The sequence below is a fragment of the Hyla sarda genome, chromosome 3, assembly GCF_029499605.1.
Source record: "Hyla sarda isolate aHylSar1 chromosome 3, aHylSar1.hap1, whole genome shotgun sequence".
Classification (NCBI taxonomy): domain Eukaryota; kingdom Metazoa; phylum Chordata; class Amphibia; order Anura; family Hylidae; genus Hyla; species Hyla sarda.
The window spans coordinates 368,630,539-368,648,361 of record NC_079191.1 but is presented as its reverse complement, the minus strand read 5'-3'; the positions used below and the strand labels follow the sequence as shown (position 1 = coordinate 368,648,361).

General features: G+C 41.4%; 1 protein-coding gene across 6 annotated transcripts in view; it reads right to left on the bottom strand.

Annotated features, from left to right (window-relative positions):
- Positions 1–17,823, bottom strand: part of EML6 (EMAP like 6) — a 205,332-nt gene that overhangs the window by 8,531 nt on the left and 178,978 nt on the right. For 3 of the 6 annotated variants that reach the window (XM_056567753.1, XM_056567755.1, XM_056567757.1), the window contains 8 exons: positions 17,231–17,329; positions 14,465–14,485; positions 9,623–9,796; positions 7,938–8,146; positions 4,411–4,568; positions 2,329–2,443; positions 2,058–2,246; positions 1,785–1,957 (listed from right to left, as the gene is read on the bottom strand). In XM_056567753.1, the coding sequence (XP_056423728.1) occupies positions 1,785–1,957; positions 2,058–2,246; positions 2,329–2,443; positions 4,411–4,568; positions 7,938–8,146; positions 9,623–9,796; positions 14,465–14,485; positions 17,231–17,329 (1,138 nt within the window). Of the gene's footprint in view, positions 1–1,784; positions 1,958–2,057; positions 2,247–2,328; positions 2,444–4,410; positions 4,569–7,937; positions 8,147–9,622; positions 9,797–14,464; positions 14,560–17,230; positions 17,330–17,823 lie in introns of those variants that run through there. The other 3 variants (XM_056567754.1, XM_056567758.1, XR_008891560.1) reach the window with 2 other exon arrangements.

Sequence of the window (17,823 nt, the reverse complement as noted above, 5' to 3'; positions counted from 1 at the left end):
AAAAAACGCTGGAGAGTTCTGAAGTGACCAGCAATGAGTCCAGATCTAAATCCCATTGAACACCTGTGGAGAGATCTTGCTGTTGGGAAAAGCAGTTTGCAAAGGAAGACTGATCCAACATTCCGGCTGAGAGGTGTAAGAAGCTTATTGTCAGGCCCAGGCCTGAGTATTGGATCACACATGTGTTTTATAATAGCATCTGTGTATAAACTAAGACCTGGGGGGTGAGGGGTCATTCAGACGGTGTATGCTGTGTCTTTTGTGTATTGCAGTTTATTGGGGGGGGGGGGGGAGTCTGGCTGTGTGTTTACATCGTCTTTGAAGTCCTGCACTCTGGTCCCATCATATAATCAACCAGATAAGAGGGCCAGGAAGAGTGATGCCCCCCTGGTGGAATCAGAGGGGAGGGGGGAATGGAGTCCCTCCAAAAAGGAGATATATAATATTTAACAATGCTAGAGTCAGGGTGTTAAGATCTGTGCCCCAAGCTGACAAGACCATCCTAAGGACAACTGGAGACTCACTCTCATGGACTGCTATACTATTACGCTGTAAGAACTTCATTTTTGCTTTTCTGAACTTGTATTGCTAAACTCTTATATATATTCTTATACCTGTATGTCATTTGTTAATGTTTATGCATAGCACTGTAATTAAACATTTAATCTGATAAAAGGTATCAATCAGCTCTGGTCTTTGATCTCTAAATATATGAGCTCACCTTTCTGAAGGCAGCTCGGGTGAAACACGTTTATCTAAGGGTTAATTTGGTGACTTGCTGGGACTAGTAGTGGATACCCAGAGGTCTGGCGGCTTTAACCCTTGCACCATCACACTCTCTCTCTAATGTCTTGGCTGGACCGATAGGGTGTGATCGTGTCACTTATTGATGGTTAAGCGACAGATTTCAGTTATTTTTTCCAAAGGGTGTGCAACCAAATATTAAGTTAAGGGTGCCAATAATTTTGTCCTGCCCATATTTGGAGTTTGGTGTGACATTATGTCCAATTAGCTTTTTTACCTCCCTTTTTTGGTTTAGTTCCAAAACACACAAAGGGAATAAACATGTGTATAGCAAAACGTGTTACTGCAATCCTTTTCTGTGAGAAATACTTCATTTTCTAGAAAAATTTCAGGGGTACCAACATTTACGGAGTGACTGTATCTGTGCAGGGTGATAACGAGTAGCAATGCTGTGAACATAGGCCCCAAATAAGACTACACCAGTTCTATTATTGTCTTTTTTCTTTAACTACTACAGCCAATATGTGACAGATGTATGAACTGATGACAATTTGATAATCTAATTTCATAACATTTATGGTACGTTTATATGGGTGGATTACCCGCAGCCGGGCGTTTCTGCAGTGGAGAGTCTGCAGCTGACCCCATTGAGGTCAAAGTAATCTGTTGCAGATTTTCCACCGTAGAAATTCCGCTGCAGCCGCAAAATTGTGGGTTATAATATTAACGTACCTTTACCCTGTTTAGATCAGTTGTGGTATAATGATGGCCCCTTCTACACATATTTTAATCTCTTGAATTGAACATTTATTCCTGGCTGAACATGCATGTTTATTTCAATAGGTGGAGGGGAATAAGTTGCTGCTAGACACCTATGGCAGTGGCTCATCTAACACAGCAAAAAAATCTAAGGACTCAGCATGTCCTAACCCCATGTGGGGGACAATCGTCAGACCCCAAATACTTTAGATTTTTGTTAGCTTTCCTCTGAAACTACTTTAGACCTCTGCACACATCTAAGCAAACACATAATTGTATACCTGATGTCCTGAATAGCTCCTTTGCGGTCTCTCTTTTTGCCCCATATTTTCAGTGAATTTACAAGTAGAATAACAAATTCTCCGTTCCTCATCCCAATTGTTACCATTTCTCCATTAGGGCTGTAAGCTGCACAGCATGCGGCATAACCTAAACTCACTTTGTTCAGAAGTTTCTGCAGAACATAAGATTTCAGGTGGGATAATAAATTCCACAGTCACATGACTGAAAGACTACTCATCTCTATCACAACATGATTTATACCCTGTACTCACTTTGTCAGCAAGGTCCCATATCCTGGCTGTGCCGTCATTACTTGCTGTGAGAAACATGTCTTTGGAGGGATGTGCTGCGAGGCCCCAGATCTCTCCCTCCACGTGACCATTAATAAGAATATTGGATGCAGCATTTTTTTCTCCGACTTCAATAATTTCTCCTTCTTTGGTCCCCACCAAAATTTTGCCCTGTAGAAAAACACATTGGACTTATAGTAATATAAATGCAAGACTGTTCAGAAAAAGGCTTGGAGAAGGCCAGTGCTCATACCTTGCCTCTGCATACTGATCGCACACAGTCCAGGGATTGGCCTGTCTCCAGCTGAAATGCCCGGCACCTTTTCATTTCCTGGTCCCATAACTTAACAGCACCCCCTTCTTTCGTTCTAAAATATAAAATATTTCAAGACTGGAAAAGTTATCCTGACTCCAGATCACAAGAATGCAAAAAATATTTCCTCCACCACTGGAGGAAGCTCAAAGTATACTAAGAGTATACTAGGCACTGTATACTTTGGTCCCTTAAGGTACAATATTTATTGGTGAAGCAGTAAGAAATCAGTGCAGGCACTGCGCGCTTTTGAATATCAACAGTCTCTAAATGGAAGACAATAGCTGGCGGCAGAGGCAGCAACTAATGGGTGGTGCTCATTTGTGGTAAAGTTAGTGTGTGAATACAGTCCAATTGTAGAAAGAACAAAGGCACTCACCCTGTGTTGTGAAAACTTCTTATTTATTTCTTAAAATCACACATCAGAGCAGGAAAGTTGCGGCTTGCCACAGTGAGTTCAGAACGCCAGTGTGTAAGATTGCTCGATAGCTCTGATGTGTGATTTTAAGAAATAAATAAGAAGTTTTCACAGCACAGGGTGAGTGCCTTTGTTCTTTCTACAATTGGACAATATTTATTGGTTCCAGGATGCTCAATGTATGTTTAAACCCTTAAGGACGCAGAGTTTTTTCCTCTTTACCTTTTAAAAATCATAACCCTTTCAATTTTGCACCTAAAAAGCCATATTATGGCTTGTTTTTTGCACCACTAATTCTACTTTGCAGTGACATTAGTGATTTTACCCAAAAATCTACGGCAAAACAAAAAAAAAAAAAATCATTGTGCAAAAAAATTTAAGAAGAAACACCATTTTGTAACTTTTGGGGACTTCCGTTTCTACGCAGTTCATTTTTCTGTAAAAATGACATCTTATCTTATATGATTAAAATGATACCCTACTTATATAGGTTTGATTTTGTATTACTTCTGAAAAAAATCATAACTACATGCACGAAAATGTATACGTTTAAAATTGTCATCTTCTGACCCCTATAACCTTTTTATTTTTCCACGTACAGGGCGGTATGAGGGCTAATTCTTTGAACCGTGATCTGAAGTTTCTATCGGTATTGATAGGTATTGAAGTTTCTATTGTTGTATTGATAGGACTTTTTGATCACTTTTTATACATTTTTTCATGATATAAAAAGTGACCAAAAATACGCTATTGTGGACTTTGGAATTTTTTGCGCGTACGCCATTGACCATGCGGTTTAATTAACAATATAGTTTTATTGTTCGAACATTTACACACGCGGCAATAACACATGTTTATTTTTATTATGGTTACATATTTTTTATATGGAATTTGTGAATATTCTTTTCACACTTTTAGTCCCCTTAGGGGACTTTTAGGAGGAATCATTAGATTCCTCAACCACCTTGATCGGTGTGCTCTGCGCTCGGTTGATAAAGCCTGGTCCTGCCTGGCTTTATCATTCTCAGCGCAGGAGCCAGCAGTGAAGGAGAGGTAAGCCCTCAGGCTACCTCAGAAGTAGATTAAATGTCCCTTTAGACGCAGCGTCTACTTTGACAGCAGCGATCTAAAGGGTTAATAGCCGGCCATGGCAATCGCCGCATGTCAGCTATTAATGCTGACCCCCAGCTACAGGAATCAGCTGGGGGCCAGCCAGTATGACGCGGGCTCGAGTCGGGAGCCAGCGCCATACACCGCTTGCCGTCTCGGGCCGGCTCGTCCTTAGTGGGCAACCGGTTAAACCAGTGTCTGTTGAGACCATAACTATATGGAAACCTGGTAGTTGGTAATGAATACAAATAAAGCAAATCCTTACATATAAAAGTAAGAAAGAGCTGCTGGGAGCTGTAAATCACTGTCTATGTAGAGGACAGGAGTTTCTTCAGGGTCCTGTACAGTACACACGATGTCCTAAAGAAGTAAAATGGAGCCGCCCTCACCTGGTGTCTAAAGGGCAGCTAACCCTGGCACAGGTAAAGTGTAGTACATAATATGTAGGGCCTCAGAGTTTACAATGCTTTCACACAGTATATAGCTATACTTACGGGCGTTCCTTTCCACCAGTTACAATAAGTCCATCACGTAGCGTTGTATACATTGTGAAGACTGGTCCTGTGTGTGCTTTAGCCACGAGTCGGATTAGAAAGTGATCTTTCCAGACATAGACATCTCCATTTATGGCACCGGTGAAAGTGAGGCTATTCTGCAACGAATACAAATGTATATGTTGAGTTAGTGCTGGGTGGTATACCAGTTCATACCGAATACCGGTGTGTTTTTTCTTTATCATATCAATTTTTCATATACCGCAATACCGGTCGAGCCCCCCCCCCATGAATGAATTATCAACCACAGCGCTCTGCCCCCACATCAGGGAACTAATCATATGTTACCCGCAGGCGCTGCTCTGCTTCTCCTCCTGTGAGCTGCAGCACATCCTCCCCATGTCAGGAAATAAATTATTTATGAGCTGCGGGCGCAGGGCTTCTGTTCTCATAAGAAGGGACGGGGATCAGAAGCTCTGCAGCGGCTCACTGGCTTTCAGTGCTTGCAGGGAGAGGTGACCGCTTCCGCTCTCCAATCAGTACAGAAGCCCTGTGCCCGCGGCTCACAAATCAATAATTTCCCGACTCGGGGAGGATGTGCAGCGCTACGGATCACAGGAGGAGAAGCAGAGCAGTGCCGATGTGGGGACAGAGTGCTGCGGCTGATAATTCATTTGGTGGGGTGGGGGGAGTAGAAGCAGAGCAGTGCCCAAAGGTCATATATGATTTGTTCCACAGCACCTGCGGCTGATAACTCATTAGGGGGGGGGGGGGATGAGGAGAAAAAAAAATACCGTCAAATACTGTGAAACAGTACTGTCTATGTCTCTACAATAAAGGATGCCGTTTATGTCGCCTTAACAGCGAGTGCACTCGTTCTTTTATATCTCCTTGTGTATCCATAAATAAATTGTGTTTTCTGATCTCTGAGACATTTGATTTTTCCATCACAAAGTCAAACGTTTTGATCAGTCGGGGTCTACATGTTCAGACTCATACATATAACTAGAATGGGAGGGGAGAGAATCACGCTGTGGAGCTCTCCAAACTCTCTGAGACGATGCCATAGACTAGCATCATGTGACCGTCTCAGTCACGTGGTACAGCATTGAGATAGAACACCCTTAGCGTGTACTTATACTGGCTCTATCTAGTGATTGGTTGGGGTTTGAACACTCAGATCCCCGACTGATCAAAACTTTTTATATGTCTCTACAACATATCAAAAGCATTGTAATGATAGGGTCCATTGAAAATATCCCTGTCATTAATAAAAACTTTTGATGTGTCACAGAGACAAGTCAAAAGTTTTGATTAGTCAGGGTCTGGGTATTCAGGCCCTCAACGATTTTTTTAATAAGCGAACATGCAGCTGAGCTCTTCTTTCCCTGTCTCGCTGCAGGAGTCAGAGTATATAGCAAGTCTATGGAGCCTGTCTTAGGCAGCAAGGAACAAAGAAAGCAGGTTTACTTTTACTGAAGAACAATGTTTTTTTTTGTTTCTTTTTATACACAACAGAGGTCAAAAGGCATCAGGATGCGACTGGACAGCTGTCCTATTGTAAAGGTAACTTTTTTTTGTTAAAATTTTGAGATATAGGTAACAGTAGCTTTCCACAAGGTACAAAACATGACCTGAACGGAGTCTAAAATTTTCAATCATATGGTAAAAATTTGTAATATATATACGGCACAATCCCGTGTGCATCTAACAATACATGCACAAATCTAGCCAAATATTGCTCTTGCTGGCATTGTTAAAGGGATGATCCCATAAGGACAACTCCTTTTCTAAATGCAGACTTGAATTTGATTTATCGACCCATGTCTGGCAGCAGAAACAACAGCTGATCGCGGGGGAGAGGAGGGGGTGAAGGGTCCTGAATGTAATATAGTATTATTTGGCTACCATTCAAATGCAGCAAGTTCTTCATAGAGAGGGATCCTGAGACTTCCCTCTATGTTGTCTGTAGGGCAAATGACGGAAGTGTTCCTACTGAAAGAACTGTATGATGAAGTTATGCATATTACTAATATACTTTGTGTCAAGTTAGCTCAATTATTTGCTATTTTTAAGAAGTGTGCTCTCAATTCATAAGAACATTCCCATTCCTATGTATAAGGAATAACAGTGCTATGAAATTGAACATTACCATCCCTATGTATAAGGAATTACAGTGCTGTAATACTGAACATTTTCATTCCCCATTTTTTGTTAAGATCTGAGGTTGAAAACTAGTACAGACCTAATGCTTCCCACAGATGAGGGTTTGTTACTATTGCATCCACTATAAGCAATTATATTTAGTCTGTTTGTGGTGCAAACTTATACATCCTAGAAAACTATCAAGACAGGCATAAGATTTGTGCTGTCGATGTGTTAAAGGGGTATTTCACAAGTTAGACACTTATCCCCTGCCCACTAGATTGGTGATGAGTGTCAGAGTAGTGGGGCTCTAATTGTCAGGCCCCACCGATTATGAGAAGAGGTCTGGTGCCCCCATTTTAATGGAGCAGCAATCAAACCATGTTGACCACTGCTCTATTGACTTTCAATGGGACTGATGGAGATAGCCAAGTAAGAGTGCTTACACTTGGCTCTCCATCATTCCTACACAGTGTGAATGGAGTAATGCAATGCAAGGTTTTTACACCCCATTCTCATGATCTGTGACATTCCCTTTAAATCATGGCTTTTGACCTATGATTCATGTACCCTACAAGGTATGGGTCATTGGTCTATGGTCTAGGTCTCTAAAGTCCCTGTTGCCAAACTATGCATCCCAACATGCCCGAACAGCCAATGGCAACTTCAGAGTCCTGAACTTTATCTAACAGTTCAATTGCTGCAACATTTTTAAAGATTTCAAGGTAGGATGAACTAAGGTGGAAAACGATTGAAGGTGTTTTCCAGGGAAAGAAAAAATAAAACATATCCGCTTATCCTGTACAGCGAGCTACCCATCCTCTGCATGCTCTGGCTGAGCGGGCTGTCACTGAAGCCTGTTTCCAAGGGTGGGGGATGGAGAACGGTGACTAATTGGTGTAGTGAAGAAAAACGTGTCCTGTAGCCGTATGTGATCTGAGCAGCTGCTCAAAATGCTGACTCAGCAAATCCCCTGTCACTGGTTGAGCGCCCCCCCCCCCCCCCCATTATTGGTTGTGGGGGGGGGGGGGGGGGGTGCAGCAGCTCAGCTAATTGCTGTGACCACTATATGGCAGTGGAGACATTCCTCTACATGCCCCGGTTTCCCCTAAACCCCAACCCTATACTTCTAACCCTAAGTCCTAATACTAAACCCTAACTGTATCCCCTAACCCCTAACCCTAGAGGAATGTGTCCACTGCCATACCCATATAGTCTGAGTCAGCATATGCAGGAGATCGCGGGGACCCCAGTGTTCAGACCCCCCTCGATCAGAAATTGACCCCTATCTTGTGGATAGGGGATACGTTTTATTTCCCCAAAGTACCACTTTATTACTATAATATCGGACATAAAGAAATCTACAACAATGTGAAACTTACAGCACCAAAGGCCACGGAAAGCATTGTTTGCATTTTGGCATTGTCCACAGATCCCACAATCCCTTTCTTATAGAGTAAGGCGCTCCCAGCCAGAGTCCAGAATTTTATGTGTTTTACTCCAACAGATACAAACTGGGTGTCCGAGTCTGGGCGAAACTCTGCAACAAATATCCGCTCAATATGATTTCCTCTACTGGCAACTTTAGCACCTGCGAAGAGTAACATAAAATACATTATACTATGGTATACTGTGCTTTGCCCCAGAAGACCAATTATACTAGTGTATTTGGCTTCTGGAAATTATCCCCTTCTACCTTCTAAGGAGTAAAACAGAATCTATATTTGTTAGTAAATATGTTAGTAAATAAGTCCTAGAAAGCTCATGATTGTCTATTGATAACTAATCAGGAATATGTGAAAGTATTAGGGCATGTTCACACAGCTTATATGTGGTTTGTTTGGTGTGGAATATATGTCAACTTCAGTGCCAAAAACCATGTGGTGTGACCATTAATAACCATGTTCTCGTTGCCTTCAATGGTAGACAGGGAACCATGCAGAAAGTAGTGACAAGTCTGAATATCCTATTGAAGCCCATAGGAGCTTTAGGGCGGACCCCTAGGCCCCACGCTGCTCATGGCTCACAGAGAGCTGCAGCACAGTGTAGCATCTCCAGAAGCATGCCAATGCACACAGAGGAGAACGTCAGGGCATACTAGATGGATCCATAAGGCTTTTCTCTGCCTTCAGTCTCGTATGTTTCTATGTATTGTGAGAAAGTGACAGGAATAGTTGTTGGGGATCTCTATATTTCCCCAAGGTATCAGCTGTATGTGGATACCCGGTTTCAGGAAGCCCATATCTCATCCAAGAAAATCTGGGTGAGATAAGGGGAATCCAGGAAATTGTTAAAGTCCCTGGCGAGACTTAGCTTGCTCGAGAGTTTCATAAGATCTGATATCAGGCCTGGGTTTTTATGGGATGAAAGGCAGTTTTGGTAGTGGGACATTTCATACCCTTCCTAGGCCAATCCAGATTTTAAAGGGGTACTCTGGTGAAAAACTAATTTTTTTTAAATCAACTGGTGCCAGAAAGTTAAAGGGGTGCTCCGGTGGAAAACTTTTTTTTTTTTTTTTTTTTTTAAATCACCTAATGGCAGAAAGTTAAAGGGTCAATCTCATTAAAACTAATTTTTGCTATTGCACTAATTATGGTAAATGAAAAATATTTAAATTTTTCTCCTGCTATTCTCCCCGGCTCCCCTGATGCTCCTCTCACTACGGTGTCATAACAGCAGTGTGAAAGTAGCCTAACACATTTTTGGTGACTGTTTTGTTGGGTGGCTGGTAGTAAGCCACCTGTACAGAAAGGGAAGATTTTGTGTAGTTAGCACTGGACAAGCATGATTTATTTTTTATTTGTATATGTCTGAAGTTAAAGTCTGTTTTTGTTTTGTTACTATAAATAATAACAGAAGAAGCCTTGTTTAAACATTACTTGTGTCCCTGTCTCTAACTGCTATAATGCCGCTATTTGACTGGATCTATGGAGCTACTCTCCCACAGTATATATTTTAGAGAGCCATAATAAATACTGATACAGACAGTATGGTGGACACAAATTATGCAATCCTGCACCTTGTTTGACATGATGCATATAAAAATGAGGTCTTCCAAAGTACTTACCTTCCTGCCATCGCCAGATGGTTATGGTATGTTCTGGATCAACGCCTACAGACACCAGTAACTTCCCTGTTGCACTAAAATTTATGTATCCAACGCCCTTAGCATGAAAGCACCGCAGAATAGACAGGGTCTGTTTGCTCATAGCATCCCAGATATGAATGGAGGGGGTAGCGCCTGTATTGAAAAGAAAGAATCCATAATCAAGAGTTTAAGACCAAATGTGACTGACCATATTCTTAGCTCACACTGCTGCTGTATATACACTCTACAGGCTCTGAATGTTAAAGAAGGGATCTCCTTTAAAGTAAATATACACCCTTGAGCACCATTTCCTGTTTCTTTTTTTTACCTAAATACGTTCAAAATTCTGTGCTGATGAATTTCCTAATTTAGGCAAGGTTCCTTTGTTAGGAACCTCAGTTGCAGCTCATGTGTAAGACGCACTGCCAGTATTTAAGTTTTTCTGTTCTTAAAGAGGAACTCCACTGCCCCAGCGTTCAGAACATTTTGTTCCGAACGCTAGGTGCGGGCTGTGGGGGTCGTGATGCCACGCTCCCTCAATGCAAATCTACGGGAAGCCGCTACGCCCCCTCCCATAGACATGCATTGAGGGGGTGTGGCCTGACAACATGAGGGGGCAGCGTTCGGGACTAAATGTTCAGAACGCTGGCCAGTGGAGTACCCCTTTAAGGATATGTGCACACAGTATTGTGAAAATAATTTTGGGGTAGATTTATAAAAATCCTGTGTAGAGGAAGAGTGGTGCAGTTGCCCAAAGCAACTAATCAAATCATTTTTCAGAGGCCTTTTTAAAAATGAAAGAAGCGATCTGATTGGTTGCTATGGGCAACTGCACCACTCTTCCTCTACACAGGTTTTGATAAACCTCCCCCTTTGAGCCTCAAAAAACACATCCATTTTCCCAGGCAAAATTTGTCTCAAACTTTCAGACATTTTATGAGCCTTTTTTGCACCATTTTTTCAGATGTTGTGCAGTAGTTTTTTTTTTTGCCTACAGCAAATTGCTATTAAGCCATTTGCTAACAATACATTTTTTGGGACAAAAACACTCCCCCCATAAGAAATCCTCTGCACAATAAGTCTACATATGTTATAAGTACGGACGTAAAATTGTACTGCATGTGAGCTGATGTTTTAAAGTCATACACATCACATAAAAAGTACATTTACACTTAGTGAGCGCCAAAATACTGTGTGTGAATGCTAGAACTGTACAGTAGAACAGAAACATAAGTGCAGGAAATATGAGCAAAGAGCTCCAAGGCATAGACATCCGTTACAACAAACAGACAACACTGGAAGTAGTTCAGAAGCTCAATGCATTATATTTTATATTGAACTCAATGATGAGACATTATGCAAAGTATGAAATAAGCTTTCTCCAGTGATGACAACAGACTCTAGATTGCCAGCATCTTTTATATCTACGTACGCAGGGGATTTAAAGGGGTTATCCAGGAAAAAAAACTTTTTTTTATATATCAACTGGCTCCAGAAAGTTAAACAAATTTGTAAATTACTTCTATTAAAAAATCTTAATCCTTTCAGTACTTATGAGCTGCTGAAGTTGATTTGTTCTTTTCTATCTAAGTGCTCTCTGATGACACGTGTCTCAGGAACCGCCCAGTTTAGAAGCAAATCCCCATAGCAAACCTCTTCTACTCTGTGCAGTTCCCGAGACAAGCAGAGATGTCAGCAGAGAGCACTGTTGCCAGACAGAAAACAACAACTCAACTTCAGCAGCTGATAATTTTTGAAAGGATTTAAAAAAATTATTAGAAGTAATTTACAAATCTGTTTAACTTTCTGGAGCCAGTTGATATAAGAAAAAACGTTTTTTTTTCCCTGGAATACCCCTTTAAGGCCCTGTATCAGAACAAATGAATCCAACTCCTATAAAAATATTAAAATTAATCAGCACAGAATTTATAACCTAAAAATGACATGATAATAAAGGTGGAGGTTCACTTTAAAAGGGAAACTATCAGCAGGTTACTTAGGATTATAATACTGTTAATATGGTGCTGAGACACCGTCTGTCTGTAATATCCATTTTAGTGATATGACAATTAGGCCGTTCCTTTACCCCTAGGTGCCCCAATATTGCTGCCGCCATGAATAGTGAGCCGCCCCCTGAATACTCTTCTTATGAATAGTGAGCCGCCCCCTGTAGTGGCCATGAGTTATGTGACTGTGGAGGGGAGGCTTAGTATTCATGAGAAGGCTTTGTTAGAGGAGCAGGCGGGTGGCCAAATCGGTACACCTAGGGGTAAAGGAAGCCCTCAGTTCTACCTAATTTGCATACCAATAAAACATACATTACAGATAAGTAGTGCACCAGAGCGCTATATTAAAAGTACTTAGTGTAACGTCCCCTATTATAGCTTCTATCAGCAGGTTAAGATAGGGAATCTGTCAGCAGCAACAACCTGCTGGCACAGTATAATAATAATGTGAGTGACGCTAATTCTAATGTTATTTACCTTTTCTTCCTATGTGGCCTGTTCTTGAGTAATGCACAGAAATCCAAATATGTAAATTAAGTGCTTTGGTGCACTGGTGGCATTCCGAGCCCTTTGATGCACCTCGTCTGTCTCTTCGGGAACATGTGACCTCCATTCAATTGTTTTTTCTAAACTCTAGATTAGCTCCATCCACTTATGTCACATGACCACCTTCATCATCACAGGTCTTTTAGTCACATTTTCTTCTATCCAGCACTGATGAGCCCCACCCCCAAATTTATTGATCACACCATGCCCCCCCAATTGTCCTGATTTAGGTCCCGCTTATGCCCACCGTCCCGCTTATGGCTGCAGCAAATATTTATCAATTTAATCAATTTATTAAATTGCCTGACATAATAAAGGACTGAAGGCAGCAGACACCGGAGCTCAGCCGCACTTAAATGTCCATCCCCACAGTGCCAGGGCTGCAGCTGAATGACTACAGAGCGGCAACAGAGTTGATGGTTGTTTGGCTGTCTGCCAAGTAAGCTTTGACGGAGTGAAGAGCCATTGGCAGTCACAAGAGGCCGCTCTCCTCCATTATGCTCGGGCACATGAGTAATGTCATCGTGTACTGGAACGTGAGCAAAGGAAGACCAGAAGAGGAGCGGAAATGATTTGGAATACACGGGACTAAGCAGAAGTGGTGATATGTTTTTCTTTTGTTTTCTTTCAATTAATCTTGAAAGGGCAGCTACCTACAGGATGCAACTATCAATAGAGGGGTTTGCTTGCTGAGTTGAAGAGGGGCACTATCTAAAAAGGTGGCAACTTTTTACAAGGGGACAATTATCTACAGGGGGTGACAATTTACAAGGGGCCAACTATCTAAAGGGGGGGGGGGTAACTACGTACAAGGGGCCAACTATGTACAAGGGGCCAACTATCTACAGGGTGGAACTATGTACAAGTAGCTAACTATCTAAAGGGGGGCAACTCTGTACAAGGGGCCAACTATTTACAAGGGACAACTATCTAGAGGGGTCTACCTACAGAGGACAACTACAGTATTTCTGGGGGCTCTACCTACAGGAGGCAGCTGAAGGACCTGTTATGATGATAATAATGTGTCAGGAGTGGGCAGTGTAGAGTTAATATGTCCCCTGTATAGAATGAAGCTCATATCCATGAATGTTTATGAAGGAAGCATTGCACAGGGCCTAGACGAGCGGGCAGAGGAGTGCACTAAGAGGCTGGGAATGACCCCAGTGCACCAGAGCACCTCATTTGCATATTTGGATTCTTGGGTACAACTCAGGAACAGGGTCATGTAGGAAAAAAGGTGAACATTGTTGGAATCCTGTACTATTACCTTGTACCAGCAGGTGATGCTGGAGACACATTTCCTTTAAGACCAAATTAAATCCTCCTTAGTACATATAATTCCTTTAGTTGTCCTCTTGTCAGTTCAATCTAAGGATTTCTTAGTTGCATGTCTTTCTAGTAAAGCCGAGTTACAACTACTCTGGACACCATTGTAGTTTCCAGCTTTTCAAGTTTGCTGAATGGAAAATCTGCAACAGTATACCCTCTCCTCATTCCCATATCAATGCAAAACTAGGCAGAATTACCTCTGAAAACCTACAGCGAGAGTAAAAGAAGTGAAGAGGCGGCCATATTGGTTATCACTCAGCACTCCTAAAAACTGATATCACTAAGAAAAGGATGAATGGAATTTTTAAAGGGGTTGTCCAGGGATACAATATCATGGTTGATGTCTTTCCCAAACAGCCCCCTATCTGTGTATATGTTGTGTGTGTTATTGCAGCTCAGCACTATTACAATGAGAAAGGCTGAGCTGCAAGACCCTACACAACCAGTGGACAGGTGTGGTGCTGTTTTGTGGAAGAAAGTAGCCATGTTCCTCTAACCCTGGACAACCTCTTTAACATCTTGACAGAAAAGGACAACATAAGTAATTATATTAACTAGTGATTTTTCTTTTCTATTCTAGAGGGAATGTACTTTAGGGAAGCCAGATAAATATACTCATACAGGAATTTCTAGGCCTATAGCATGAATGTAGACCTACACAGACATATACCATTTGTATACGACATTTAAACGCATACTAAAACAACATCTACAATTCAAAAATGTACTATGCAAAGCTAAGTTTACATACTAGAAGCTTGTGATAACAGGAGTACTGCGATATATGGAGAATGACTAAAAGTTATGGGAGGAATGGAGGTAGCCATGCAAAAACTGGATCATGGCTGATGTGTATCTAAGTCCAGGTAAGGAACAGACATGATGACTGGACCAGAGAGGACCTGAAGCTACACACATGAAAGTTGTGGATAAGCCTTACCTGAATGTTCAGCAATTTCACCTGCATTGTGAGAGCAATGGCAAATGGGGAAGCGTCAGGGCTACCGACAACTTAAAGAAGTAATATTGCTAATGCTGAGGCAAGATAAATCAGCATTAGGGGCATGCAAAAACAAAATGTTTAAAGTATGGAAATGATTGGAAAAGAAATAAATATAGAACTATTGTTTAGTATATACTGGCATTGGGCTTAACAGAGATGTCAACACTGCATCACGAAGTAATCATCATGAGGATCACAGATTATCCCTGATACAATGCTTACTATGGGAAGTTACATGGATTTTTATTTATTTTTTATAATAATGATAATCATGTATTATTTTCATTGTGTCAATTGTTCTCCCTCTATCTGCTGCAAAATAATGAAAGAAACTGAACTGTTAAAGTACCATTGACACATAGTATTACTTATTTTTAAGGACCAGGTATCATTACATATATGTTAAGAGGTTATTTTCATAGCATTTCCCTACAAATGAATTGACTTAGGGGTTTTATCACCAGAGTTAGAGGGTTTGTACAAAATTATAAAATGATAGCTGCATTCTTCCTAATATAATCAGAGTAGTGACATGGAGATTTTGGGTCTCACTCTGCTGTGGGTTGAGCCCTTAAGAGCCCCCTTCAATGGTGAACAGCTATTTCTCACTATTTATTTAAGGAAAAAGGACCAGAACTGGGCTGCTTGCCAGTAGTACACACACCCGGACTTTCTTTCCCATACTTCTCTGGCCAATCACTGGACGACACCTCTGTTCGATGAGAAGTTTTTTTTTTTCATGTACTGGGTTTGCAAGGGGCTATGTGAGCAGACAGGGAACAGATAGTAGCAGGGAAATCACAGCAAGAAAGAGTTACATCATATAACCAGCCCTGCTCTAAGGAGAACCCTGCTGATCATGATGATGACAAAACTGAAGAAAAGGATCACAGCAATAAAGGTGTTGCATAACAAGTGCAGCCTTGGTCTAAGCAGTGAACTGCTGATGTTGCTCATGACTAAGGGGGTGGAGAGAGGATTACATATAGGAGGCAGATTTGTGTACAGGATAAGCTGCCCAGAACTTTATGACTAGTAAAAGATGAGAGGGAAGCCTTGATTTCCTTTTCAGACACAGAAGGGACCCAGTGGAAGCAAATAGGTATAGCTTGCATGCACACAGTCCAGGTTGTTAACCCTATCTAAGGCCTACCTCCACTACTTGTGTTCTGACTTGGTATCTACTGCTAGAGACAGAAACCCCCTTACTACAGACAGTGAACAGCAGTTTGCAGGTAAGTTACATACAAATATGCTTAAATTACATAGGCCCAAACTACAAATGGAGGGAAGGTGCTTAAAAAGACAGTGACCATTTAAAAGTGGCACACCTGTCCACAGGTTGTTATGTATTGTAGCTCACTTTTATTTACTTTAAAGGAAATCTGCAGCAAAAGACAACTTATCCCCTATCCTGTGGATAAGTGTTTGATCACAGGGGGGGTCCAACCACTGGGACCCCGCGATCTCCGGCTCTGCTACGGCTCTCCCATGCAGAAGGAGCGCTGGCCGCAGCGTGACGTCGTGGCCGACACGCCTCCTCCATGTATCTTTATGGGAGAGGCGGGGAGGCAGTGCTCCCATAGAACTGTATGGGGAGGGGGCGTGGAGGTGGCGTGCTATCGACCTCAGAGAGGTCGACACTACGCGCATTAGCTGCTCACAGAGCGGCAGTGCCGGGGCCCCAGCGGTCGGACCCCCGTGAACAGACACTTATTCCTTATCCTGTGGATAGGGAATAAGTTGTCATTTGCTGCAGATGTCCTTTAATGATGCAGAGCTGTAATACCAGACATACTTTAGAGAAAGAAAGCAGCCATGTTTTTCTAATTTGGTAAAGCCCCTTAAAAGTATTCATATTGTGGCAAGACATAAAGGTGGTGTTGGGAAGGACTATACATGGAAGCTAAGTGCAACTTTCATGTATTATTGTGAATGAAAGTGGATCCCAACTTTGCTGCTCTTGCATCTGGTCGAGATGTGAAGCGGGAAAGCAGGTAATGGAAGGATGATGCAAGAGGCTGTGGCAAAGTTAATGCTATGTGTGCAGTTATGTACTTATCCCAAGTGGTTACATTAATCAAATATTAACTTATTTAAAAACATACAACATTGCTATTTAAAAAACGTTAACATTTTTAAAGGATTTATACATCAGTCACAGAAAACATCTCAAGTCAAAATTAAACATTGGAAAGGTATGTGAGTTCCAATTCGCAACATCAGTAAAAAAAAATAATAAGAAAATATTATTAAGAAAATGTCTTTCATATGTTGGGCCCTCCACAGGACACCATGCCATCAGACATGTGACCTCCTAACAAGCAACTCCGACTTTAAGGACTAAAGTTAATCCACTAAAACCATCATAAGGTGTAAAGTGGCTTAGACCAGCACTCTTCTCCATTTGGGATCTACAAAACAGTGTAATATGTGGTGTAGTCCTCAATCTGGGGGGGGGGGGGTCAATGGTCATAAGTCATAGCATAACTAATCTTTATTTTATCATATTTTTTTATTCTCACATAATGCTGTATGCTAAATTATAGGGGAAAAATAAAAGGGCTAGATTTACAATATCTCCCTAGTAAAAAAAAAAGTTGATTTTGACTGTAGGACTGACTCTATGATACAAACATTTGCTCTGTAAAATATATCTGAGCCTTAGATGTAAGGCGCATCTGCCCTATTTGTATTCCTTACCGATTTGCCCAGTTGCTACAACATTCTTGTATTTTGGATGTTGATTGACAGTCAGGCAAAGTATATCATCCGTGTGCTCCAGATAAAAGCTCTGAGTTCCTATTGTTAACCCAAAGTAAAATGTTAATATATGTAAGTGCCATAGGAAGAAATAAAGGTCATTTCAAAACATTATGCATGTGTACTGTATTTTATTAGCTTATTGTACATTACAAAACAGAGCTTAGTGTAATTTTCCTTTTTTTCTAGAAACAGCTCCTCTCTTCTCCATTTGCTTTGCCAAATTTTTGCTGTGTTATTTTGGCACATGGCATGGTCCTATAGACCTACATCCTTTCTGCATAATGGTTACCCACCAGGCCATGCTCCTTGTTGTGTAAAGTGCATTTTCCTGGGAATTTTTATGCACACAGCATAATATATGTAGTTCAGATATAGCTGGTCGGCACTGCAATAGCTTCACAAAATAATATACACTCCAGCTGCCAAAATCTTCTCCCCAGGGTAGCTATATACCATGAGACTAGTGGTGCTCTAATTCTAGAAAGTTGTATCAGTCCAATGCAAACATCTGGGATAGTAGAAAATGAAAG